The 25,624-nt window shown below is 41.5% G+C and overlaps 1 protein-coding gene across 2 annotated transcripts; it reads left to right on the forward strand.

The window, feature by feature from the left end:
- Window positions 1-25,076, forward strand: LOC133856647 (small GTPase LIP1). Of its 2 annotated transcripts, XM_062291708.1 has the most exons (7): window positions 1-718; window positions 5,209-5,300; window positions 5,395-5,536; window positions 9,626-9,930; window positions 23,828-23,881; window positions 23,955-24,085; window positions 24,567-25,076. In XM_062291708.1, the coding sequence occupies exons 1-7, from the start codon at window positions 628-630 to the stop codon at window positions 24,760-24,762; spliced, it is 1,011 nt and encodes a 336-aa protein (XP_062147692.1). In that variant the 5' UTR covers window positions 1-627; the 3' UTR covers window positions 24,763-25,076. The 2 variants fall into 2 exon arrangements, with proteins under 2 accessions (XP_062147692.1, XP_062147693.1); XM_062291709.1 differs by lacking the exon at window positions 23,828-23,881.
- The last annotated feature ends 548 nt before the right edge of the window (window positions 25,077-25,624 follow it).

The raw sequence follows: 25,624 nt of genomic DNA on the forward strand, positions 1-25,624 counted from the left end.
ATGAACGACGCACCAATAAAGAGACCACTTCCCTTCAAGTTCTTCTCCCGAGCCCACGTTCGATTTCGAGCTCCTACTCTCCACCGATCGAAAGAATTTTGCGTGCCAATTAGTAACCAAAGCCCATTTTCTAATTTCCTATCCTTCAGATCTTGTTCGATGTTTAATATCATTCAATACTGAACTACACCATTAGTCTGGAGCAAGACCAGCTTATTGTTTTGCGGTTTTTATTTTATTTTATTTTATTTTTAAAAAGCTTAACTTGTTCTCGAAGAGACCCACTTGAGATTTTGAGCCTAAGCTTCTTTCCAAAGAGACCTACTTCAAGATTTCTTGCCAGATCTGTTGGTGAGGCTGGGTTTTTTTGGGTGTTGAGCATAGTGAACAATTTTATTGGTCCTTATAGAAGTTGATTTGTTTCAGCTTGGATCTTGGCCAAATTTTCATTTAATATGGATTTGAGATTGAAATCTGGAGTACCCATTTTGAGAACTGTTGCTTTTCATGGAGGTTGAGTTTTTTTTCATGTGACGTAGATTGGTGAATGTGTGAGGAAGTGAATTGGTGGGTCTTTGTTTCTGGCTTTGTTTGGAGGTGATTTTGGTTAAAGGTTTGGAGAAAAACATGTTTTGGAGGGACCGTGAGAGGGAGAGCAAAGAGCAAAATGGTGGACCGCCTTGTGGGCAGGTTCGAGTACTCGTTGTTGGTGACTCAGGTACGTGTTATGATTTTATTCTGAATTGGTCATCTTCCTTCTTTGCTGTTATGTAATAGTATGTTGGTTTTTGCAATTTTGGTTGGCTTTGGCATGTTTTTGCTCTTATATATGCTATTAAGCTTCTGGTAATATGTTGGCGTATTGTATGTTTAATGATTTTCTTATGTAACCCCAAATATAGAATATGGCTCCCAAGACAAATTCTGCTTGAAACTGTGAGGATGAATAGGAGGCGGTGTGTCAATATTTGTATGAGTTTGCTAATTTGTGCTATTTCAATTGATGAGCTTTGGATCAAGAAGTGCAACTTGAATTAACTGGTGGAACTTATTTTCTCGCTTCTACTTCCATGAACCGTAATAGTTACAAGAACATATCTTACTTATATGTCAAAAAGAAAAAAAGAAAAAAGAAAAGGAATATGAGAACTTATGTGACACATGGAATTGGCTGTAGATATGAAACTTATAGACCTTCTTCTTTTGATAAGTCCAACTTATGTGGTCTCTGTTTCAATTATTTTCTTTGATGGCAGGTAATTGCGGACATATTTATTTATTTATTTTTATTGGTAAGTTATAGAACACCTGCTGTCCTGATCCTAGAATGGAGGAGCTGCCATTTGAGCTAGAGCTTATTGGCACGGGCATGAAAGATGTCTTGCTGGGGTAGTATTATAAAGTTAAATAACAGAATTGAAAATTAAAATGGTCTCATCTGAGAGATTGATTCTTTTGATTACTGGAAAAATGTACTTTTTGTATGTTAGAAGTACTTGGTAATTGTTGCTACACTTTAGGCAGATCCTTACCTGCCTTTACCTCAAATCAGCATAAAAAATATGGACTTTAGTATTCCAAGAAGTAATAAGCCATGTAGTTTATGAATTCTTCTGGTACTTTTTTTTTTCTAGATCCTCCCTTTCTGTGTTTGTGTGTGCGTCTATAGATACCGCACATGTGAATTGGCGCCAAAGAGGGAGCTCCCTTTGAAGAAGGTTTCAAAGCCTCCAGAGAAGAAGGATCCACCTATTGTTTGCGACCAAAATTAGGAGAAGGAGGCTTGGAAGAAGGAGGCAGAGCTTTGGGGGAGGATCTCCGAGATGTATAAGTTGGTGACTGAGGAACAGAGACAGAGGCACCTTGAAATCTGGGGCGAGATGATTGAGCGTAAGAAACGCGAAAGTAAGAGGGAGCTTCGGAATCTACAAAGTTTTGTCAGTTACAGAGACCGCCTTGGGGGTTTTTGTGGGTTGTTCTCTGGTGCTCTTTCGGTTTTTAGGTTTTTCTTGGTTTTTTTGGGTGCATTACTTGGGTTCTTTTGTGGGTTGTCTTTTGGGTGTTATTTCGGTTTCTAGGTTTTGTCTTTGGGGCTTTTTGCTGGGTTTTTGTTTGGGTTTTTTCTAGCCAACTTTGGCTCTCCTGTGTATACTACCAGTATACGTAGGAGCGCCTTACGCTTTCATTTCAATGAACTTTTACTTATCAAAAAAAAAAAAAAAAAAGATCCTTTTGGAAGAGCTACGTGATTTTGATATCATTGATAAAGAGAGGGCCTTAGGTGTTGAGGAGAGAATGAAGAAGGCAGAAGTTGTTAGCGAGTTAGAAAGATTCACTCTCATGGAGGAGGTGAGTTAGAGTTAGAAATCTAGTGTCTTGTAGTTAAGGGGGGGTGGGATTCACAAAATGGCGAACTCCAATAGAAGGAAGAACTCCAATGACTCCTTGTTTATTGATGGTACAATTCCTACCAGTCGGTTGGAGTTCATCGAGCACATTGTCTAGTTTTATAAAAAGTTGTGCACCGAGTAGTTCAATTGGAGGCCTTTGTTGGACGGTCTTTCTTTTGATTTTATTGATAAGGCTGGGGCTAGTTGGTTGGAGAGAGATTTTTAGGAAGGGGAGTTGTTGGAGGTAGTGAAAATTATGAATGGTGCCAAGGCGTCAAGCCTTGACGGTTACTCTATGGCGTTCTTCCAAATTTGTTGGGTTGTTTGAAAATAGGACATCATGAAGGTCTTTTGTGACTTCCATGCTAGAAGTAATTTTGAGAATAGCCTAAATGCTACGGTCATCGCCCTCAGGCTGTTGACGCCAAGGATTTTTCATCCGATTAGTCTAGTGGGTGGCATTTACTAAATTATTGCTAAGATTCTAGTAAACAGGCTTAAGATGGTGTTTGAGAAGATTATTTCTAAGTCACAAAATGCGTTCATCTGAGGTAAGCAGATCCTAGATCTTAGTCTTATTGCCAATGTGCCTTGATAGTAGATTAAGATATGGAGAATCGGGTATTAATTGCAAAATGGACTTAGAAAGAGCTTATTATGATCATGTTAATTGGAATTTTTTGTTGTACATGTTGAGGAGGTGTGGTTTTGGGGAAAAATTGTGCTCTTGGATAGCTCATTGTATTTTCTCGATGTGTTTCTTGGTTTTGGCGAACGACACTCGCATTGGTTTTTTTATTAGCTTTTATGGATTAAGACAAGGAGACCCTCTGTCTCCTTTACTGTTTGTCATGGTGATTAAGGCGTTGGGTATGATGATTTCTATTGCAATGAGTGGGAGGTTGTTTCCTGGCTTCTCTATGGGGACATGGAATATTGGTGGGATTGATATCTCTCACTTTCAGTTTGTTGATGATAATTTGATTTTATGTGGGGCTAACCCAGACCATCTATGTTGTCTGCGGTGCTTATTTTTATGTTTTGAAGTTGTTTCGGGCTTGAAGATAAATGTGCCTAAGTCGAAATTGGTTCATGTGGGAAATGTTGATAATGTGGATGCGTTGGCTAGTATTCTGGGCTGTGGGGTTTCTTCCTTTGAAGTATCTTGGTCTACCATTGGGGGCCTCCTATAAGGACAAACATATTTAGGACGGTGTTATTGAGAAGATAGAGCATCGGTTGACTAGTTGGAAAATGACGTATTTGTCAAAGGGTAGTAAGGTTACCCTTATCAAGAGCACACTTTCCAATTTACCTACACTCTTTTTGTCCCTCTTTCCTCTCCCTACGGTGTTGCAAACCATATTGAGAAGCTTCAACGTGATTTGTTATTGGGTGGAACAAGTGAATAGTTCAAATATCACCTGGTCAGCTAATCCAAAGATTGTTCGCTGATCTCAGAGGGGGGGGAGGGGGATTGGGGGTTCGGAACTTGGTAATGTTCAATCAAGCTCTCTTAGGGAAATGACTTTGGCGTTACAGGCATGAGAGAGAGGCTTGGTGGAGAGTGGTGGTGGACTCTAAATTTGGCAGTTCATGGGGTGGGTGGTGTTCTAATGAGACTCTTGAGGCGTATGAGGTGGGGTTATGGAAGAATATTAGGAGGGTTTGGGGGAAGTTTTCAAACCATACTAGATTTCAGGTGGGAGATGGCTCCAATGTTAGATTCTGGCATGATCTGTGGTGTGGAGATATGGCCCTTAAGGAAGCCTTTCTAGATTTATACGATATTGCTTGCACGAAGAATGCTTCTGCTGCGGTTCACTTGGAGCTTTTTGGTGGTTCCATTTAATGAAATATGAGCTTTGCTGGAGCAGCTCATGATTGGGAGGTGGATGTCTTTGCCTCATTCTTCAGGGTGTTGTGTTTAGTTGTAGTTGCGAAAGTGAAGACAAGCTGCAGTGGGTCCCCTCCAAAAGAGGGTTATTTGATGTTAAATTCTTCCATAGTGTCATAGGTTGTAAGGATGGCTTTCGTTTCCCTTGAAAAAGTGTTTGGTAGACTAAGGTTCTTTTGAGGGTAGCCTTTTTTGCTTGGTCGGTGACCCTAAGAAAGATCCTTACAACAGACAATCTCAGGAAATGACACGTCATTGTGGTTGATAGGTGTTGCATGTCTAAAAGAAATGGGGAGTCCGTTGACCATCCTCCTCTTCTCCATTGTGAGGTTACTTGTGCCATATGAAATGTTTTTTTTTAGATGATTTCAGTTGTCTTGGGTTATGCCTAAACGAGTAGTTGACTTTTATACTTGTTGGTGGATTGCCGGCAGCACTGGGAGTGCTGTTATATGGAAGATGATGCTTTTGTGCCTTTTGTGGTGTCTATGAAGGGAAATGAATTATAGAAGTTTTGAGGACCGTAAGAGGACATTGGAGGAGATTAAGTTTTTATTCTTCAATACTCTGTATCGTTGGACAGCTACTTTTATTTCTCTTTTGGTGATTAGTTATCATGATTTTCTTGTTCCTTTTGCTCTTTTTTTTTTTTTTTTTTTTTTTTTTTTTTTTTTTTGTATACTTCTTGTGTACATGGGGGCGCCTTACACTTTTAATGATATTTTGATTACTTATAAAAAAAAATTATTTGGTGCCTAAAATCTAAAGGTAACATATCGCACAAGAACAAACGAATACTCATGATGTGCTTTCACGATAGGAGTGCTGCTTTTTTGTGTCTGTAACAGTCTTTTGCCTTTTCTTGTTTGCTTTTTCTCTTATGGTTTAGGTACTTATCTTCAATTCATAAACCTTGGATAGGTGTTGGGAAAACTTCTCTTGTTCATCTGATAGTCAAAGGTTCTTCCATCACTCGCCCTCCTCAAACAATTGGATGTACAGTTGGTGTGAAGGTAAGACTTAATATTCCTTTGATTCTGCAATGAAATTTAAAGCAACTGCTGAAGTTTAAGTTTGCATCAAGTGATCCTGGTTTCTTGTATCCAGCACACCACTTTTGGAAATTCTGGTAGCTCTTCAAGTAGTATAAAAGGTGATGCTGAGAGGGACTTCTTTGTGGAACTTTGGGATGTTTCAGGACATGACCGTTACAAAGACTGCCGGTCTCTTTTCTATTCCCAAATTAATGGTGAGTACAGAATCTCCTTCCTTCCATATATGTTATATTCTCCTGATAGCTAATTGTGTATGTCAAGTGACTCAAATCTGAGAAATAAAAAGAAGGTTCCAAAAGAATGCACTTATATGTCAAATCTAAAGAAGAGAAAAATGGCTCCCAAGTAATAGTAATTTCCAATATGTAGTTGATGTTAATAACTTATCTTTAGTTAAGAAATTCAGGCCTTGCTAAGCTTTCAATGCATTAGTAAACATTATTGCATCTCTTGATCCACGTGGGTTCTTTTTTCGATAATTAATTGAAATATTATTAAAAGCGTAAAGCGCCCCATGTACACAAGTAGTATACAAGAGAAGTCACCTAGAAATTAGGGGCAAAACAAGGAGAAACACAAGTAGCTATCTAAAGATACAAAGTGTTGAGGAAAAAAGAATTCAACTCCAAGGTCCTCTTGCGATCTCAAAACACCTATCATTCATTTCTCTCTAAAGACATCACAAAAGGCATAAGGAGTGCTGCGGTTTGGAAAATAGCGCCTATTTGCCTCTTTTGGTGCTTATGAAGGGAAAGAAACAATAGGAGCTTTGAGGATTTGGAAAGTACCTTGTAAGAGATTCTATCCTCGTTCTACCTTTGTACTTTTGGACTACGGCTTATGTCCACCCTTTGTCTTTTACTTTTGCTGACTTTCTTACTCGTTTTTCTCTTTCTAATTAGGTGTTTCCTTGTATACTCCTAGGAGAGCCCCTTCTATACGGTCATGGCAGAAAACAATAGTTTTTTGCCCACCAATAAACACTCAACACGTCAGTTTAGCACACCAAAGCACCATAGTTTGAAAACACCCAATCACACCCGCTGAAACCCATCCCCGTTCTCCATCACCGCCTACCCAACCTAACCCGCCACCACTGCCACCATAACCGGAGTCGCCACCAATGGGCCGGCCGGCGGAGTCGGAGTCAGAGTCGACCTGGGCCGGCAGAGTCGGAGTCGGAGTCGACCCGGACAGAAGGGTTGGCCCGAAGGCCATCCCCAGGTTCGGGCCAACCCTAGACCCCGGGGGTGGCCGTGCGGCCGCCCCATGGACCGGGGGTAGCCATGCGGCTACCTCCCAGTGGCCGAGGGTGGCCGCGCAGAGCCTGGGGTGGCCATCAGGCCTCCCCCAGACCCCGGGGATGGCCGTGTAGGGCCTAGGGTGGCCATCGGGCCAGCCCTAGATCCATCTAGGGCTGGCCCGATGGCCACCCCCAACCCCGGGGATGGCCGCGCGGCAGCCCCATGGACTGGGGGTAGCCGCGCGGCCACCCCCCAATGGCCAACTTTGGGTCCAAGAAGAGCGGACGGGACTACCCACCTCATTTGGCTCCGTCGCGTCGTCCGTGGAGTTGCCGATCTCGGGTGTCTGGCGTGCAGTTGCCGATATTGAGTGTTCGGCGTGGCCGTGCAGTTGCCAATCTCGGTGTCCGGCGTGGCCGCATGGGGCAGTGGCTGGGAGGAATTTTCGTTTTTGTTTAGGGTGAAAGGAGGGATGATCCGGTGTTTTGCCAACATTTACTTTTTTTGTGTTTTTTTTGTTCCATGCTGATATGTCAACCTCTTATTGGTGGGCAGAAAGGCATTGGTTTTTGCCACCACCGAATAGAAGTTATACTCTACTCCTAGTGTACTAAGCGGTGCCTTGCGCTTTTTTAATGAGATTGGTTTCTTACTTATCAAAAAAAAAAAAAAAAGAGGCACAAATGCAACATCTTTCATACAGCAGCACTTCGAGTACTGCCGGCATTCCACCAACAAGCAAACAGATCAACTACTCATCTAGGCAACCCAAAACAACACGAAACATTTGAAAAAGATATTTTAAATGGCACAAGCAACCTCACAATGAAGAAGAAGATGGTCCACAGACTCCCCATTATTTTTGCACATAACACACCAATCAACCACAATGACGTGCCACTCCTAGAGATTGTCTATAGTAAGGATCTTCCCTAGGGCCGCTGACCACACAAAAAAGGCCATTCCCAATGGAACCTTAGTCCTCCAAACACTTTTCCAAGGGAAACAGAAACCATCATGACAACCCGTGACATTGTAGAAAAATTTAACACTAAACAATCCTCTTTTGGAAGGGATCCACCACAACCTGTCTTCCCCTTCCCGTCTCATTCTTACTAAATACAACAACCGGTAGAACTAGGCGAAGACATCGACCTTCCAATCCTGAGCCGTTCGAGCAAAGTTCATGTTCCACTAAATGACACCTTCAGAAATTTCCATGTGAGTCTCATCAGGAGTATCCTTTACGCGAGCAATACCAAATAAAACCGGAAAGGCATCCTTGAGGGCCATATTCACATACCACAGATCATGCCAGAACTTAACGTTGGAGCCATCACCCACTTCAAATCTAGTGTGATGACAGAACTTCCCCCAACCCTTCCTAATATTCTTCCATAAACTCACCCAATACGCCCCAACAAGTTCACTAGAACACCACCCTCCCCAAGAACTTTCATATTTAGAGTCTACCACTGCCCTCCACCAAGTCTCTCTCTCAAGCCCATATCGCCAAAGCCATTTACCCAAGAGAGCATGATTGAACTTCAAAATGTTCCTAATTCCCAACCTTCCCTTAGATATCAGCGTACGCACCTTTGACCAACTCACTAGATGGTATTTGAACTCTTCGCCTATCCCACCCCATAAGAAATGACGTTGGAGCTTCTCATTACGTTTGGCAACACTCAAAGGGAGAGGAAAGAGGGACAAGAAATACGTAGGTAAGTTGGATAGGGTGCTCTTGATAAGGGTAATCTTACCATCCTTAGACAAATACAACCATTTTCAACTAGCCAATCGACGGTCCATCTTCTCATAAACATTGTTCCAAATATGCTTGGTCTTATAGGATGGCTCTAAAGGAAGACCGAGATACTTCAAAGGCAGGGATGCAACCCCACAATCCAAAATTCAAGCCAGCCCAGCCACATTATCAACATTTTACACCGGAACCAATTCCAACTTGGCTAAGTTCGTCTTCAAACCCGACTCAGCTTCAAATAATAAGAACAAGCACTGCAAATTGCAAAGATGATTTGGGTTGGCCCCATAGAAAATCAAAGTGTCATTAGCGAACAGGAGATGAAAGATATCAACCCCTGTCCCCATAGATTATCCAGACAACATACCTCCACTCACAACATCTGAAATTATCCTACCCAACACCCGCATCACTAGAACAAACAGCAAAGGAGACAGAGGATCCCAAGCCATTCACCAAGCCTCGAGAACTGCTAAAGAAGCCTGTAGAATGGCCATTCACCAAAATTGAAAACCGCACTGAAGAAATACAATGAGATATCCCTGAGCACCACTTCCCCCCAACCTGCATCTTTTCAGCATGAACAATAGAGAATCCCAATTAATATGATCATAAGCTTTTTCTAAGTCCATTTTACAAATAACTGCTGGTTTTCTAGATCTCAATCTGCTATCAAGGCATTCATTGGCAATAAGAATAGGATCTAAAATTTTCCTACCTCGGATGAATGCATTTTGTGACATAGATATGATCCTCTCCAACTCCATTTTAAGCTTGTATCCAAAATGGTCCAATATTGGACTTTATAATCATGAAAACCATGGGTCAGTTGGAATCATGCAATAAGTTGCTGATACATCAGCATCAAGGGTAAACAAATATATAATATTCCCAACCAGATATTAGTTTCTCATTTTGGTTAAGTTTGGTGCCGCAGAAAAGTAAATTTAGTAAATAGTCCATTTACGATTTGATCATAATTATCTAAGAATTCATTGAAAGTAAATATGTGAAGATCAAAGACGAAGAAAAAAAAATATTTTAACAGGAAGCTTTTTGGAGCCATCTATACAATTCTCATTGTCTCACATTTCTCATAAATAGTATCAGCACACTGCTATTACCATTGTAGTGGTACATCATCGTTCAACAGAGATGAGGCATTGTTTTACTAATTTTATGTCCCTCTAAAACTAATGGTGCCTCAATATGTATTGAGAACAGAGCCTTTCTATGATTTCTACTTCTGAGTCTGGCTTGAAATTTGAATGCAGGTGTTATTTTTGTTCACGATCTCTCCCAGAGAAGGACAAAAACAAGCTTGCAGAAATGGGCAGCTGAGATTGCTGCAAATGGGGCATTTTCAGCTCCCCTAGGATCTGAAGGTCCCTTTGGCCTTCCTGTCCCATATATTGTTATTGGTAACAAAGCTGATATTGCTGCAAAAGAGGGTACAAGAGGAAGCAATGGCAATCTTGTTGACGCAGCTCGTCAGTGGGTTGAGAAGCAGGGTTTGCTTCCTTCCAGTGAGGAACTTCCGCTGACTGACAGTTTTCCTGGTGGTGGAGGCCTTCTTGCGGTAAGAACTTTTTAATTACATCAATGTATTGACACCTTGAATTTCATTGTATTCATCATTTATAAATCTTCCACTTGCGTGGACGTGAAATCATTCTCTCTTTTGCCTAAAATTATTTTATCTTATAAAATTGAAGTCACTTGCAAAATTAGAAAATCAAAACACGGCAAAGCAGAAAGATAGACTCTGTTTATTAGAAACTTGCCTATGTTGGACCTTGGTTTTAGAATTTTGGATGAGTTGATTGGACACTTTGCTTGTGATGGAGTGATGTTTCGGCAAGAATACTTTGTCCTAAATTTCTTTCAACTAAGTACTCATGCCGAAACATCCCCCTTGGTCTAGAATTGATTGATTCCTTGTTTCTCCTGATTGAGAAACCCAATTTCCTGAATTGACCCAGAAGAGGGTACCTAGACTGCGTTTGGATCATTTCCCTGTCCTTCTCGATTGTGGAGGCATTCATGGAGGTAAAAGGTATTTCAAGTTCAAGAACATGTGGTTAAAATTAGAGGGTTTTGTGGATAGGGTAAAATAGTGGTGGACTTCTTTTCACTTTTAGGGTTCTCTGAGTTACAGTTTGGCTCTCAAACTCTAGGCACTAAAAGTTGATTTAAGAGTTAGAATGAGGAGGTGTTTGACAATGTAGAGAGAAAGAGAGAGCTTCTTTTGGATGATTTACAGGCTCTTGAGGGTTTGGAAGAATGAATTTTAATTGAGGAGGCAAAAACGAGGAAGGCTACAATGATTAATGATTCGGAAAGGAGAGCTCTTTTGGAGGTGGTAGGTTGAGGCGGAAATCAAGAGTGTTGTGGCTAAGAGAGGGCAACAAGTGCACAAATTTCTTTCACCGAGTGGCCAATTTGAATAGAAGGAATAATTCCATTGACAAGTTGTTGGTTAATGGTACATTTTCTTTAGATCATACTAGGATTAGAGAACACAGTGTGCACTTCTACGATAGCTTGTTTATCGAACGTTTCAGTTGGCAACCTAGGTTGGATGGCCTTAGTTTTGATTCCATTGGGGAGGATGAGGCCATTTGGTTGGAGAGAGCTTTTGAGGACGATGAGGTCTTTGAGGTGGTGAAAGCCCTAAATAGTGGCAAGGCCTCGGGCCCTGATAGTTTTACTATGGCATTCTTTCAAGCTTCTTGGGATGTTCTTAAGTAGATATCATGAATGCCTTCCGTGATTTTCACGATAAAGGAATGGTTGAAAAAAGCCTCAATGCCACTTTCATTGCTCTTATTCTAAAGAAATAAGGGGTAGTTGATGTTAAGAACTTTCAATCTATTAGCTCAGTGGGTGGAGTTTACAAAATTGTTGCCAAAGTTCTAGCTAACAGGTTCAAAATGGTAGTGGAGAAGATCATTTCCAAGCCTCAGAATACTTTCATCAGAGGTAGGCAGTTTCTAAACTCTGTTCTCATAGCCAACAAATGCCATGATAGCATGATCAAATCTGGGGAACTAGGTGTGTTGTGCAAGCTGGATATTGAAAAGGCTCATGATTATGTCAATTGGGATTTTCTGTTGTATATGCTAAGGATATGCAGTTTAATGGGATAGCACATTGTATTTTGTCGGTGCACTTTTCTGTATTGGTGAACATCACTCCAACCGGTTTATTTAGTAGTTCTTGTGGATGAAGACGGGGACCTTTGTCTCCCTTGTTGTTTGTTATTGTTATGAAGACGTTAAGTAAAATGATTTCTACTATAGTGAATAAGAATCTGTTATCAAGTTTCTCGGTGAGGTCTACTGGTCTAGGAATGTTGGTGCCTATTAAGGATACTACCTAGGAAATCAACTTCTATTCAAACTCTAGTGTTAAGCTAGATAAGATTCAGTTATATTAGAATTCAAATTCTATGATAATTAGATAAGAGATAAGATAGCTAAGAATTCTAATCCTATTGTATAGGAATGAGATGCAGTCATGTATTGTAATTCAAACTCTCTTGTATCCTCCTATATATATCAATGAGAACTCAATAGATGAGTACGGTTTAATAGCCAAAATATTCTTGTTCTATCATGGTATCAGAGCCATCTCACCGACCAACGTCGTGATCCATGGCCGATTCTGACGCCGAGTCCTCTGCTTCGGCAACCTCCAACGCTTCCCAGCCTCCCCCGCCACCTCCGCCACCTACCCAACCCACAGTTGTCTTCACCGTCCCAAATATGAACCACAACCTTAGTATTAAACTCTCCAAAGGCAATTTCAATGCCTGGAAAACTCAAATTCTCGCATATATCAAGGGCCAAGATGCCTATGGCTTTCTTGATGGCTCCTCGTTACCTCCTGCACAAACTATTCCCAATCCCAACTCCACTGCCGGTGCTCCTGCCACCATAGTCAACCCTGACTTCCTTGCCTGGACTCAGCGTGATCAGATGATCCTGAGCATCCTTATTTCTACACTGTCCGAGCCATTCGTCGTCCATGCTGTTGGATGTGTCTCGTCTGCTGCTTTCTGGAACACGCTTCTCACCATGTTTGCTTCTCAAGCTCGTGCGCGTGTCATGCAGATTTATTTTCAACTCGCCACTGTTAAGAAGGGCTCCAACTCAATCACTGAGTACTTTCAGACTATCAAGACATTAAGCGACACTCTAGCCGCTGCCGGTCAGCCTCTCAATGATTTTGAGAGCGTCTCTTTTCTTCTCAAGGGTCTCGGGTCAGAATATGATCCCTTTGTGACGTCTGTCACAACCCGAGTCGATCCCTTGTCCATTGATGAACTCTACGGTCACCTTCTCGCCCATGAAATGCGACTGGACCAGCACCTTCCAGCTGTTGATAATCTTTCCCCTGCTGCAAACTTCACCACCCGTGGTTCCTCTTCTCGGGGACGTGGTTTTTGCGGACGTGGTAGTCGTCCTTACAACAGAGGCCGTGGGTCTTCCTCCAGCAACCGCGGCCGCAGTTCCTACTTCTCCCAAGATGCGGCTTCTTCCCCCCGGCCTTCCTGTCAGATCTGTGGCAAACCTGGTCACTCTGCTATTCGCTGCTACCATCGACAGGATATGTCCTACTCTGAACAGTCTCAGCCACCACAACAGCAGCTCTCTCCACAGGCCTACTATACATCTCCGGCTCTACCAGCTGAGGAATCTTGGTACCCGGACACTGGGGCTACTCATCATATGACAAATACGCTGCAGAACCTCAATATCTCTCATGAGGACTATCATGGACAGGATCAAATCCGTGTGGGTGATGGAACAGGTTTGCCTATCTCTCATATTGGTTCGGCTTCTTTATCTCTTTCTCGTCGTACTTTTGTTCTAAATCAACTCCTTCGGGTTCCCTCCATCTGTAAAAATCTCCTTTCGGTTAGACAATTTGCTCTTGATAATTCTGTCTTTTTTGAATTTCATTCATCTTTCTTTGTCATTAAGGACTCTCAAACCGGGATCATCCTCCATCAAGGGCGCACTAAAGATGGTCTCTATCACCTTCTTCCCTCGTCGAGTTCTCCACCAATAAATCAAGCACTTGTTGGTGCTCATACATCATCTACTTCTTGGCACAAGCGCTTAGGTCACCCAGCATTTCGAACGGTCCACCGTGTTCTTTCTCAGTTTCAGCTTCCGGTTCATTCCAATAAGTCAGTCACACCTTGCAAGATCTGTCCACAAGCTAAGGGTCATCAATTGCCGTTTTCTTCTTCTACTTCCAGCATTTGTAAACCTTTAGAATTAGTTTATTCCGATGTATGGGGACCTTCCCCAACTCTTTCGATTAATGGAAATCGCTTTTATGTGTCCTTTATTGATGCTTATAGTCGTTACACTTGGGTTTATCCAATTCAAGCTAAATCTGATGTTATGCCAACCTTTCTTCAATTTCAAGCCATGGCTGAACGTTTACTCAATTCCAAAATAATAAGCGTTCAAACTGACTGGGGTGGTGAATATCGCACACTTCACTCTTATTTTCAAACTAATGGCATAACTCATCGTATCTCTTGTCCTCATACACACCAACAACAAGGATGTGTCGAAAGAAAACATAGGCATCTCATTGACACTACTCTAGCTCTCTTGGCTGAAAGTCATCTCCCTCAAAAATTTTGGGATGAGGCTTGTCTCACTTCATGTTATCTTATAAATCGCTTGCCAACACCTTTGTTACACAATAAATCACCTTTTGAGACACTGTTTAAACAAATTCCAGATTATAAGTTTCTTAAGGTGTTCGGCTGTGCTTGATGTGGTGCATCTGGAGGGAACGGAATGATTGCTGCTTTGAAGATTGTGAGACGGGTTTGTCTAATCTGAAGAGAAAGATGTTGCAAGTGTTGTATATGTGGAGGGATAGAATTAAGACTATACATGATTGTTCCTATTTTGATTTCTTAGACAGTTGTTCTCTTTCCCCTGTTCCTTAGGGGTTCCTTGTATACATCCTGTGTACTTTGGGTTGCGCCCCTTTGCGCCTTTTCAATAAATTTTACTTATAAAAAAAAAAGGTGTTCGGCTGTGCTTGCTTTCCCAACTTACGACCCTATAATTCTCATAAGTTTTCCCCACGATCCAAAGAGTGTCTCTTTCTTGGGTACAGTCCACATCACAAAGGCTATAAATGCCTCCACCTTGATTCTGGTCGGGTATACATCTCCCGCGATGTCATCTTCCATGAAGATCAATTTCCTTTTGCTGCTGTCTCTCCTGTTTCTCTTTCCCCTTCTCCAGTTCTGGCACCGGTTCTTCCTCCTTTACTTCCAACACCTCCTATCACTTCTCAGCTACAAATTCCAGCAGTTGTCTCTTCTTCTAATTCTCCCTCCAGTTCTCCTTCTCCTACCTCTGCTGAGATTAGTCAACCTAATTCCATCTCACACACAGATAGTCCTCCTGTTCGGGTACATCCCATGCGTACAAGGTCAATGAATCACATTTTTCAGCAGAGGCAACTTACAGATGGCACCATCCGATACCCTGTTCCACAGGGTTTAGTGGCAGAAACACATTCAGCCCTTGTTGAACCAACTTGCTTCTCCAATGCAGTAAAAGTTCCGGAATGGAGACAGGCTATGCAGGTTGAATTTAATGCTCTTCTTCAAAACCAGACCTGGTCTCTTGTTGCTAAGTAGCCTTCTCAGAATCTTGTAGGCTGTAAGTGGGTATTCAAGCTTAAGCGGAAAGCTGATGGGTCTATCGAACGTCATAAAGCACGTCTAGTTGCTAAGGGGTTTCATCAACAGGCCGGTGTTGATTTTGGAGAGACCTATAGTCCTGTTGTCAAGCCTACAACCATTCGGACAGTTATTTCTCTTGCCTTTTCAGCAGGCTGGTCACTCAAGCAGATTGATATTCAGAATGCATTCTTGCATGGTTTTCTATCCGAGGATGTATACATGGTGCAACCACCTGGTTTTATTCATCCCAGCTTTCCTAATCATGTGTGCAAGCTTCAAAAGGCGATTTATGGCTTAAAACAAGCTCCCCGAGCTTGGTTTTCTCGTCTCAGCAATAAGTTACTTCAGATTGGTTTTGTGGGTTCTAAGGCTGATACCTCTCTATTCATTTATCGCACCAAGACAGTAACTATTTTTCTTCTAATTTATGTCGATGACATAATCATCACAGCCTCCGATCCAGCTGCAATTACAGAACTTTTGAAGCTTCTCAGTGTTGATTTTGCAGTAAAAGAATTAGGTGATCTTCACTATTTTTTAGGTGTTGAAGTCAATAGAGTTGAAGCGGGTCTTCTTCTCTCTCAGAAACGATATATATTGGATCTCTTGAAGAAAACAAATATGCATGAAGCCAAGCCTATATCTTCTCCTATGGCGTCTTCTTCAACTCTCTCTGCTTTCACTGGTGATCCTATGGAAGATCCAACCCTATACCGGAGCACTGTAGGGTCATTACAGTATCTCTCTCTCACCAGACCAGATTTAGGGTTTGCAGTAAATAGAGTGTGCCAGTTTATGCACCGCCCACTTCAACCTCATTGGCAAGCTGTGAAAAGAATTCTTCGGTACTTGAAACACACAATTTCTCATGGACTTCTTATTAGCCGTACTTCTTCTCTTCAGTTGCAAGCATACTCGGATGCTGACTGGGCTGGATGTCCCGATGATCGCCGCTCCACGGGTGCATATTGTGTGTTTCTTGGTTCTAACTTGGTGTCTTGGAGCTCACGCAAACAACCTACAGTCTCTAGGTCCTCAACAGAAGCAGAGTATAAAGCCGTTGCAAACACTACTGCCGAACTCCTATGGATTCGTGCTTTACTTCAAGAACTTGGAATCAGTTTACGTTCTCCACCTACTCTATGGTGTGATAATATTGGGGCTACATACATGTCGGTTAATCCGGTTTTTCATGCTCGTACAAAGCATGTGGAGATCGATTTTCACTTTGTTCGTGATCGGATAGCTGATAAATCCTTGGAAATCCGGTTCATTCCTAGTTCGGATCAACTTGCTGATGTTCTTACTAAACCTCTAGTCTCCCAACGTTTTCAGCACCTATGTCACAAGCTCAACGTGCGATCTTCCCCGTTGATCTTGCGGGAGGGTATTAAGGATACTACCTAGGAAATCAACTTCTATTCAAACTCTAGTGTTAAGCTAGATAAGATTCAGTTATATTAGAATTCAAATTCTATGATAATTAGATAAGAGATAAGATAGCTAAGAATTCTAATCCTATTGTATAGGAATGAGATGCAGTCATGTATTGTAATTCAAACTCTCTTGTATCCTCCTATATATATCAATGAGAACTCAATAGATGAGTACGGTTTAATAGCCAAAATATTCTTGTTCTATCAGTGCCTTTAACATTTCCCACCTTTTGTTTGCGAATGACACTTTGATATTTTGCGGGGAAAACCCCAATCATCTTCGTAACTTGTGTTGCTTGTTCTTATGCTTTGAAACGGTCTCGGATTTGAGGATTAATCTAGCTAAACTAGAGTTGGTTTATGTTGGCAATGTCAATAATGTTGAAGGTCTGGGTAGCATTTTGGGTTGCAAGGTCTATTCTTTACTTATGAAATACCTAGTTTTTCTATTGGGAGCTTAAATCTATTTGGAATGGTATTATTGAGAAGATAGAGCACTGTTTGGCTAGATGGAAGAGGATACATTTGTCAAAGGGTGGGTGGGTTACCTTGATTAAATGTACTTTATCTAATTTGCCTACTTACTTCATGTCTCTTTTACTCCTCCCGATTGGTGTTGCCAATTGCATAGAGAAGTTGTTGCGCAACTTTTTGTGGGGTGGCATTTGTAATAAGTTCAAATTCCATTTGGTTAGTTGGCCTAAGGTTTGCTCTTAGATGTTTGAGGGAGTATTAGGGGTTCAAAATTTACTTTTGTTCAACGAGCGCTTTTGGGGAAGTGGTTATGGCGCTATGTGCATGAGAGAGGCCTTGTGTAGCTTGGTGGTGGATCCTGAATATGGCAGCTCGTGGGGTTGGTGATGTCCGAATGAGGTTCATGGGTCGTATAAGGTGGGGTTATGGAAAAATATCAAGAGAGGTTGAGGGGAGTTTTCTAGTCACATTAGATTTGAGGTGGGTGATGGCTTCAAATTAGATTTTGGCATGATGCATGGTATAGGAATTAGGCCCTCAAGGTAGCTTTTCTAGATTTGTTCAGTATTGCCCGTTTTAGGGATCCTTTCTTGGCAAATCATTTGAAGTTTTCTAGTGACTCTCATCAGTAGTATGTTAACTTTATCAGAACAGCTCTTGACTGAGAGGTGAATTTCATTACCTTCCAAGAGAGGATTGTTCAATGTTAGATCATTCTACAATGTCCTTGTTCCCCATGATAGTATTCCTTTCCCTTGGAGGAATATTTGGCAGAATATTTTTATTTTTTATGAATATATTTGGGAGAATAACATTCCCAGGAGTGGCGTTCTTTGTTTGGTTAGCCTCTTTAGGAAAGATCCTCACCATGGATAACCTAAGGAAGTGGCATGTCATAGTGGTTAATTGGTGTTGAATGTTTAAGAAGAGTGGGGAGTAAATGGATCACCTTTTACTTCATTGTTAGATTGCTAATCCTCTGTGGATGCTATCTTCAGCCATGTAGGGTTAGCTTGGGTTATGCTTAAACGGGTGGTAGACCTTTTCACTTGCTGGAGAGGGCAATTTGGTAGTTTTCAAAATGATGCAATGTGGCAGATGGCTCTATCTTGCCTAATATGGTGTCTTTTGAGGGAAAGAAATGATTGGAGTTTTGAAGACCGTGAGTGGACGGTGGTGAAATAAATACCTTTTTTTTTTCAAGACACTTTACCACTAGACGGTAGACAGCTGTGTTTGACTTTATTATTTCTAGCTTTCAATTTTTATTTTCTTCTTCTTCTTCTTCTAGTTAGGTGTTTCTTTTGTATACTTATTGCGTACTTGGGTTGCGAATTTGCGCTTTTTAATGAAATTGTGATTACTTATATATGTGTATAAAGTCTTTTATAATTTCTTACTTTTCTTCTTGGCTAATGACATCCTAGTGGTTTCAACATGGGCCGCATAAGTGAGTGTCATGAATGATATTTTTGAGCTCAGGCGTGGCTTCTTAAGTACTTGTAGAGGAATTTGTCATATTCGGAAGAGACTCAAGCCTTTCAAAATTAATTTGCTCTTCCTGTTTTCCTGTTTTATAGAAAATTATGAGGATTTTAAATTTCTTGAGTCTTTTATGGTCTAAACCAGCGGATAGGGAATAATAATTTTTGATAACTTGGTTTTAATACTGTGTGGATCTCTCCAGTTGTTATGAATGATTTTCTTCCTTCCAGCTCCTCTTCCTATTCTTCCATTTATGTTCCATATCTAAAGAGTTTCTGCAGCTTCTGGTTTGAGAATTAATTTAGGAAAATTAGAAATTGTTCCAATTGGTGGAGTAGAGGATATCGAAAGGTTGGCTAATCTTCTTGGATGTAGGGTTGCCTCTTTGCCTATGACTTACTTGGGTTTGTTGTTGGGTGCTTCTTACAAGTCCAACTCTATTTGGAATGGTGTTATTGAAAAAATGGAAAGGAGGTTGGCGGGTTGGAAGCGGATGTACTTGTCGAAGGGTGCCCGGTTGACTCTTATTAACAGTACGCTCTCCAACATTCCCACTTATTACTTATCTTTGTTTCCTATTCCAGTGAGGGTGGCTAATCGTCTTGATAAAATTCAAAAGGATTTTCTTTGGGGAGGCATTGGTGACGAGAAAAAAATTCCATGTAGTGAATTGGAACAAGATTTGTACACCTTTGTATGCAGGTGGGTTGGGAGTTCACAATCTCATCTAGTTCAATCGAGCGCTCTTGGGTAAATGGTTATGGAGATATGGTAGGGAGAAAGAGGCTTTATGGCGTTTGGTGATTGATGCCAAATTTAAGAGTCTTAAAGGGTGGGTGGTGCTCGAAAGAGGTTTTGGGTTCTTTTGGAGTGGGTGTATGGAAACATATAAGGAGGGGGTGGGAGAAATTCCGCAATTTTGTTCGTTTTGAAGTGGGGAGTGGATCTAATATTAGTTTTTGGCAAGACTGGTGGTGTGGGGATAGTTCCTTGAAGCAATGCTTTCCAGCTCTTTTTTTTATAGTAAGGAACAAAGACGCGTTGGTGGCGGATAATTTGGTGGTCCATAATGGTGTAATTCAGTGGAATGTTCTTTTCACGCGACAAATCCAGGATTGGGAGATGGATATGGTCCTTTCTTTCTTCGACCGATTATATTCCACTTCGACTCGTCATGGAGAGGGTGACAGATTAGTGTGGAATCCCTCTTAAAAAGGTTTATTTGAGGTGAGATCCTTCTACGAAGAGCTCATTAGGAAAGATGGCCCATCTCTTCCATTTTTTTCTTGGAAGAATATTTGGCGTGTTAAGGCTCCAACAAGGGTGGCTTTCTTCGTATGGTCAACAGCTTTGGGCAAAATATTGACGCATGATAACTTACGTAAGAGGAATGTAATAGTAATGGAATGGTGTTGTTTATGCAAGAGGAGTGGGGAGTCTATTGATCACTAGTTGCTTCACTGCGAGGTCGCCCGGGCTCTTTGGAGCTACGTTCTTATTTTATTTGGGGTTGAGTGGGTTATGCCACGAACAGTGTTGGAGTTATTGAATAGTTGGGGGGCGGCAATTGGGAGTAGTCATGCTAAATAGGCTTGGTGGTTAGCTCCTCTATGCTTGCTGTGGTGTATTTGGAGGGAGCGGAATGCTCGTCTGTTTGAAGATGTAGAGACACCTATGGTAGAGTTACGGAAGCTGTTGCTCAATACTTTATATTTTTGGATAGCGCCACATCATAGTTTGAGTGTCTTTACTTTTGTAGATTTTTTAAATTTATTTTCTGTTCGACCTTTTTAGGGGCTCTCTTGTATACTTCCCGTGTATAAGGGTTGCGCCCCTTTGCGCTTTTCAATAAATTGCTATTACTTATAAAAAAAAATTTAGTTAGAGATTCTTAAACATAGTATTACATCAATTGGAAATTTGGAGAGGCCTTGTTATTACAACCTATGAAAAATATCTTGTTGCCAGGTTCGCTACACTTGTTACCTTATCAAGAATGTGCCCATTGTTCGGCTTTTTATTTCCTTTGCCTAGTTTTGGGTAGGATTTGATTTTTAGTAAAATTGTTCCATTCTATGTATATATCATTTGAAGATCTTACATATTGAAGGGCAAGATATAGTAAAACTTAAAGAGTAGCATTTGATACAATGATGATCTTATATTATTGGGAAAACTACACTTTACCCCCCAATGTTTCAAATCTTTTTCAATTTTGCATCCAAAGTGAAAAAAATTTGCAATACACCCTCAACCAAGTTTTAAAAAATTTCAATGTTGCCCGTTTAAGTCCGTCATTTTTTACGGTCGCAGGTGGGTTTTTTTTTTTTTTTTTTGATAAGGAATTGCAATTTTATTAAAAAAAACAGCGTAAGGCGCCCCTAGTACACGCAGAGTATACAAAAAGCAAAAGCCTCACCACCGACCCGACAAGAAGAAGCCCACAAAACAACCCAACCTTAAGGCCCCGAGAAACAAACCACAAAAACCCCCAAGGCAAACAACCCTACATCACATGGGTTTTGCCTTTCCTACACCTAGAAGAAATTTTAGAGTGCCATAGTTAACGGAGCTTTGCAGATTCAGAAGCTCTTTCTTGCCCTTAGTCTTCTGACGCTTAATCATTTCTTCCGTAATAGCTCTGAACCTCTCGTTATGCTCCTCAAACACATTCCCCGCATACTCCTAGGACAACCTCTCCCAAAACCCAGCAACCTTCTTCTTAACATCTGTCTCCCACTCCGACGTCAACTTCTCATCCATCTCAGCCGAAGAGAAGGAATCTATATGGGTGGAAGATGTCTCCAGTGCTGGAAGAAGAGAAGAAGTCTCAGAAAGTCCAACTACAAAACCCGAAAACCCAGGGAATACCGAAGGAAGACTTGGCCCGGGTACAGAACCACCCCTGGAAGAAGACAGAGCTGGAGAAACCGCAGGAGCAAGCTCCTCTCTAGCCTTCCTCAAGCCCCCAGAGACACCATTGAAGCCCTCTGGTTCAACCCCGTTCTTATCTATTCGTACAACACTAACACCCAAAGGTCCAGTCCCTGTATCAACTGTTTCTAGAACCACCTCCATCATTTCTGGCAAAAGGGACACCCAAGCAAACCTGATAACGACATACCCATACCCTATATGGTATCCAACGAAGCATCCTTCAAGCCACCAGAAGAAGGACGGACCAAAGGAATCCCAAAAGAAATCTCCGGCATGATTTTCGACGGACGGGAGGAATCGGGCTAACCGGCAACCCGAACATTTACGACCCAGCGCAATCCTGACAAAACGGTCCAAAATATTCCTTACAGCCCAGCCCAGATCCAAGTTAGACCCGTTGCCCAGCTTTCTCCATGTGCGACGTTTTGAAAATTCGAATTTCAAATTCGAATGTGAGAGAAGCTTCTTACCCAGAGAACAGATAAGTTGGTCTTTGTCCAACAGTTCAAGTGGAGGTGATTCCAAAGAGAAGCAGTCCACCGCCGTTCTCAAATCGTCCTCTGCATGCCTCACCGACGGGAGAAAATCCAGAACACGTGGCTCCGCTGACGCAGCGCTTAACCTGGAACGACTACCCCCCACGAAGAGCACTGAACCTGACCTCAACACCTCCACAAAGGAGGGACCCTTCCAGCAAGGAAACATTCCCATCTTTGCCTCTTCTTCCTTCCCCTCATTATTGACAGACACATACGGGGTCCCAGCTCCGCAGTCCATTTTGGCAGAAAGGAAAACAACGGCTTTTCTCAGCTCGTCTGAGAATTTGAGCCAACCCCACCCACCACGGCCTTCTGAGATCAAAATGAGCCATTTCCAGCCACCCAAACCGAATACTGCTGCCTCAAGGAAATGGCCAGCATGGTTACTACCTCTCTGAGCAATCAAAATTTTCAACCCTTCCCTGAAGGATTTGATGAACTCTTGATCTTCCGGGAAACCCAATAGAATCTCCAGTGTCGATGCAAGCCACTCCGAGCACTATGGACTGATGACGATTTTGCCGGAAAAACTTTTTCTCTTCTTCCCCACCCTCAGCCTTGACGCCCTATCCAGAACCGAGAAGACAAAAATCTTCGACTCCACAAGAAAACTTTTCTCCATCTCAAGACAACCCCAAAACGCAGAATGGCCGACCCAGAGAACGTTACATAGTCGCCAGCAGAAAGGAGCCCACAAAGAGAAACCATTGGTTGATGCCCCTATGCATGATACAAAGGATACCCAAGAACCAGAAAGACGGAACTCATAGACCATTTGGGGGTGGCCGAGCCAACCCCTAGGCCAAATGGGGGTGGCTTCGGCCACTCCCCATTTTTTTTTTCTAAGTTGTTTTTTTTTTAAAAAAAGAAAAAAAGAAAAAAGAAATTGATTTGTTTAGGGATATATCTAGAAGAATTGCTCTTAAAAACCCACGTGAGTCTATTTCCGTAAGAAATGACGGACTTAAGTAACAGAATGGTTACATTGCAAAATTATGAAACTTGGTTGTGGTGCATTGGAATTTTTTTTTCACTTTGGAGGCAAAATTGAAAAAGATGTAAAACATTGGGGGGGGGGGGGGGGGGGGGGGGGGGTGGGCGGTAAAGTGTAGTTTTCCCTATATTATTAGTATTGTATATTAAATTAAGGGGAAAATATACATAATCTTCGTAAACTATCACCCATTTGACATGTAGACTATCAAACTTTAAAAAGTGACACTTAATCCCCTCCAATTACAACTCCCTTACAAGTTACACAATTCGTTAGCATCTGGCATTAAAATGGGCAAAAAATGCCACACTTGATGCACACGACTTTTTTAATTTGAACTACCCAAATTATCCCTAAGATTTAAAAAAAAAAAAAAATGAAGTCCCAAAACTGGTAAGCGGTGGCTGTGGATGTGGTTTGACCACCTCTGAAATGGTAAAACCACCTCTGAAATGGTCCAAGGTGTTGGCCGAACCACCCCCACTGCCTCTAGGGGTGGTTCAACCACCCTCAAAATGGTCAAGTGTGGGGGTGGTTTTGCCACCTCATAATTTTTATTTTTTTTTTCATGTTATTCTTTTAAATAAATTTTAGGGTTAATTCGGGCAATTCAGTTAAAAAAAATTTTCACATTGATGTTACGTGTGGCATTTCCCATCCATTTTAACGCCATATACTAATGGAGAGTGTAACTTGTAATGGTGTGGTAATTGAAGGGGGTCAAGTGTGGTGTTTTAAAGTTTGATGGTTTCAGTGCCTAAGGAGTAAGGCGTGGTAATTGAGAGGGGCTAAATGTATTTTCCCCTTAAATTAAATGGTTATTAACTAATATCCATTGCATGATATTTTTATGTCATGGCTTATGTGTTTGGCATATGCAGGCCGCTAAAGAAGCTAGATATGACAAGGAGGCTGTGATGAAATTTTTTCGTATGGTCTGTATTCTTCCTCTTTCCTTTCCCTTTTGTGTGGGACATCATCCAACTTTTGTGTCAACCCTTGTTGCAGCTAATCAGAAGAAGATACTTTTCAGACGACTTACCTGCACCAAGTCCTTGGTCTGTATCAACAGTTCAGAGAGCGTCACATCGTTTGGATGAAAATTTAAGCGATGATGATATCTCTTATAAGAAGCCGAGGTACTTTCTGCTAACACTTTACAATTTCTGCTTTGCTTGCAACAAAGTTTCTTTAAACAATAATTATCATTGTCGTTGTCGTTGTCTTTGTCTTGTGGTGAGATATACTTGCTTAGAAACTAACTTTGGAAGTTGATAGAATATGGCTGTAATTAATCTTTAGGCTCGACATCTCTATTTGTATTGTAGTTTTTGGGTTGTCTGTTTAATTACCAGAAAGATGGGAGAGAGGCCAAGAGCTTTGAAATTTGTTTTTTTTCCTATGAGTGGTTTTGAATGGTGTTTTCAAGATTTTCAGCAGGGCTTGTGTTTCTGATGACACAATTTGAGGTCTTACCAGGCCATACCACTGATATGCTACTTTGTGTGTGTGTGTGTGTGTGACATAATCGCATCAATGAGTTGTCATATGGCCCCCTTCTACTTTTATTTGGATTACCCTATTTGCAGCTATACTCATCAATACATTCATTATGTGCAGTTTAAGCAGCGATCCTTACAAATATAATGTGCTCCCTCCCCTTCCAGCACAACGCAATCTCACTCCGCCTCCCACGCTTTACCCTCAGCAGCCAGTTTCGGTTTCCGAAACTTACAGCCTTCCAAGATTTTCCCGGACTGGCTCTCAAGAGATCAGCAGTAATGCCAGATCAAAGCGCTCGGATATCAACGTATGATTATCACTGCTTCACATTTGATCTTTAGCCAAAAATCCGAGGGAAAGCTATATATGATAATCACTGCCTCTGATTACTGAGCTACAAAGATTTGCATTCTTGCTTGAATGGGAATCACATAAAGCTGTTAGTTCTTCTCTTTGCTATGCTTATTAAACACATTGTATTGAATCTTTTATATCATCAGGCTCTCCCACAGTAACTGGTTTTTGTCATACCATTGGTTAAAAATGTACAAACAATGATTAATTGTTGAACCTGAAACTGCAGGTGATTCTTTGTAATCAAACTCTCTTTATTATTTTCCTCATAAATTCTACTTGTATAAAAAGCATTTTTTTACTGCTTCAGAGAAAATTCCCGAGCTTCACAGGAACAGTGTTTTTTCACCCAGAAAGCTGAGACCTGCTATAAGATAAAGAACAAAATGTGTAAAGCTCTCATGGGGGCATACTAATTCAGAGACAAGAACCGACTTGCAGTCTTTCTTGAACTGTAAAGAGTGTAATCTATTACAGCATCCAATTGCTCCGGAATCATTCCCTTGGGTAAGGAGACTATGCCGTCCATATATGGCGACCATGTTGAACAGCTGCTCGTATTCGCCTCTTCTTTCGTCTTCCTCACTTCCTGTACTGCATTCTTGCTCTTTTCCAGCTCGCTTTGCTTTCTTGTTGCTTGCTGCAGCGTGTTTCTCAGGTTTTTCTTTGCGGCGGTCGTGATCTTGAAAGTTGGATTTTGGTGCTTTGGCGCCATTGCCTTCTTCTTCTTCTGCTAGCACGTACAGGCTTCAGAAATTCTACAAAATCTCTGTCCAATACAAAAATAAATAAACAGGCAAAGTAGGAACGGTTGAGAGGAA

The sequence above is a fragment of the Alnus glutinosa genome, chromosome 14 (assembly GCF_958979055.1).
Source record: "Alnus glutinosa chromosome 14, dhAlnGlut1.1, whole genome shotgun sequence".
Lineage (NCBI taxonomy): Eukaryota > Viridiplantae > Streptophyta > Magnoliopsida > Fagales > Betulaceae > Alnus > Alnus glutinosa.

Bases quoted from the DNA above. Each gene is read 5' to 3' on its own strand.
- LOC133856647 (XM_062291708.1), top strand. From the start codon at position 628: ATGTTTTGGAGGGACCGTGAGAGGGAGAGCAAAGAGCAAAATGGTGGA. The intron at 719-5,208 runs GTACGTGTTATG...AACCTTGGATAG, and splicing joins ACTCGTTGTTGGTGACTCAG to GTGTTGGGAAAACTTCTCTT. The intron at 23,882-23,954 runs GTCTGTATTCTT...CCCTTGTTGCAG, and splicing joins TGATGAAATTTTTTCGTATG to CTAATCAGAAGAAGATACTT.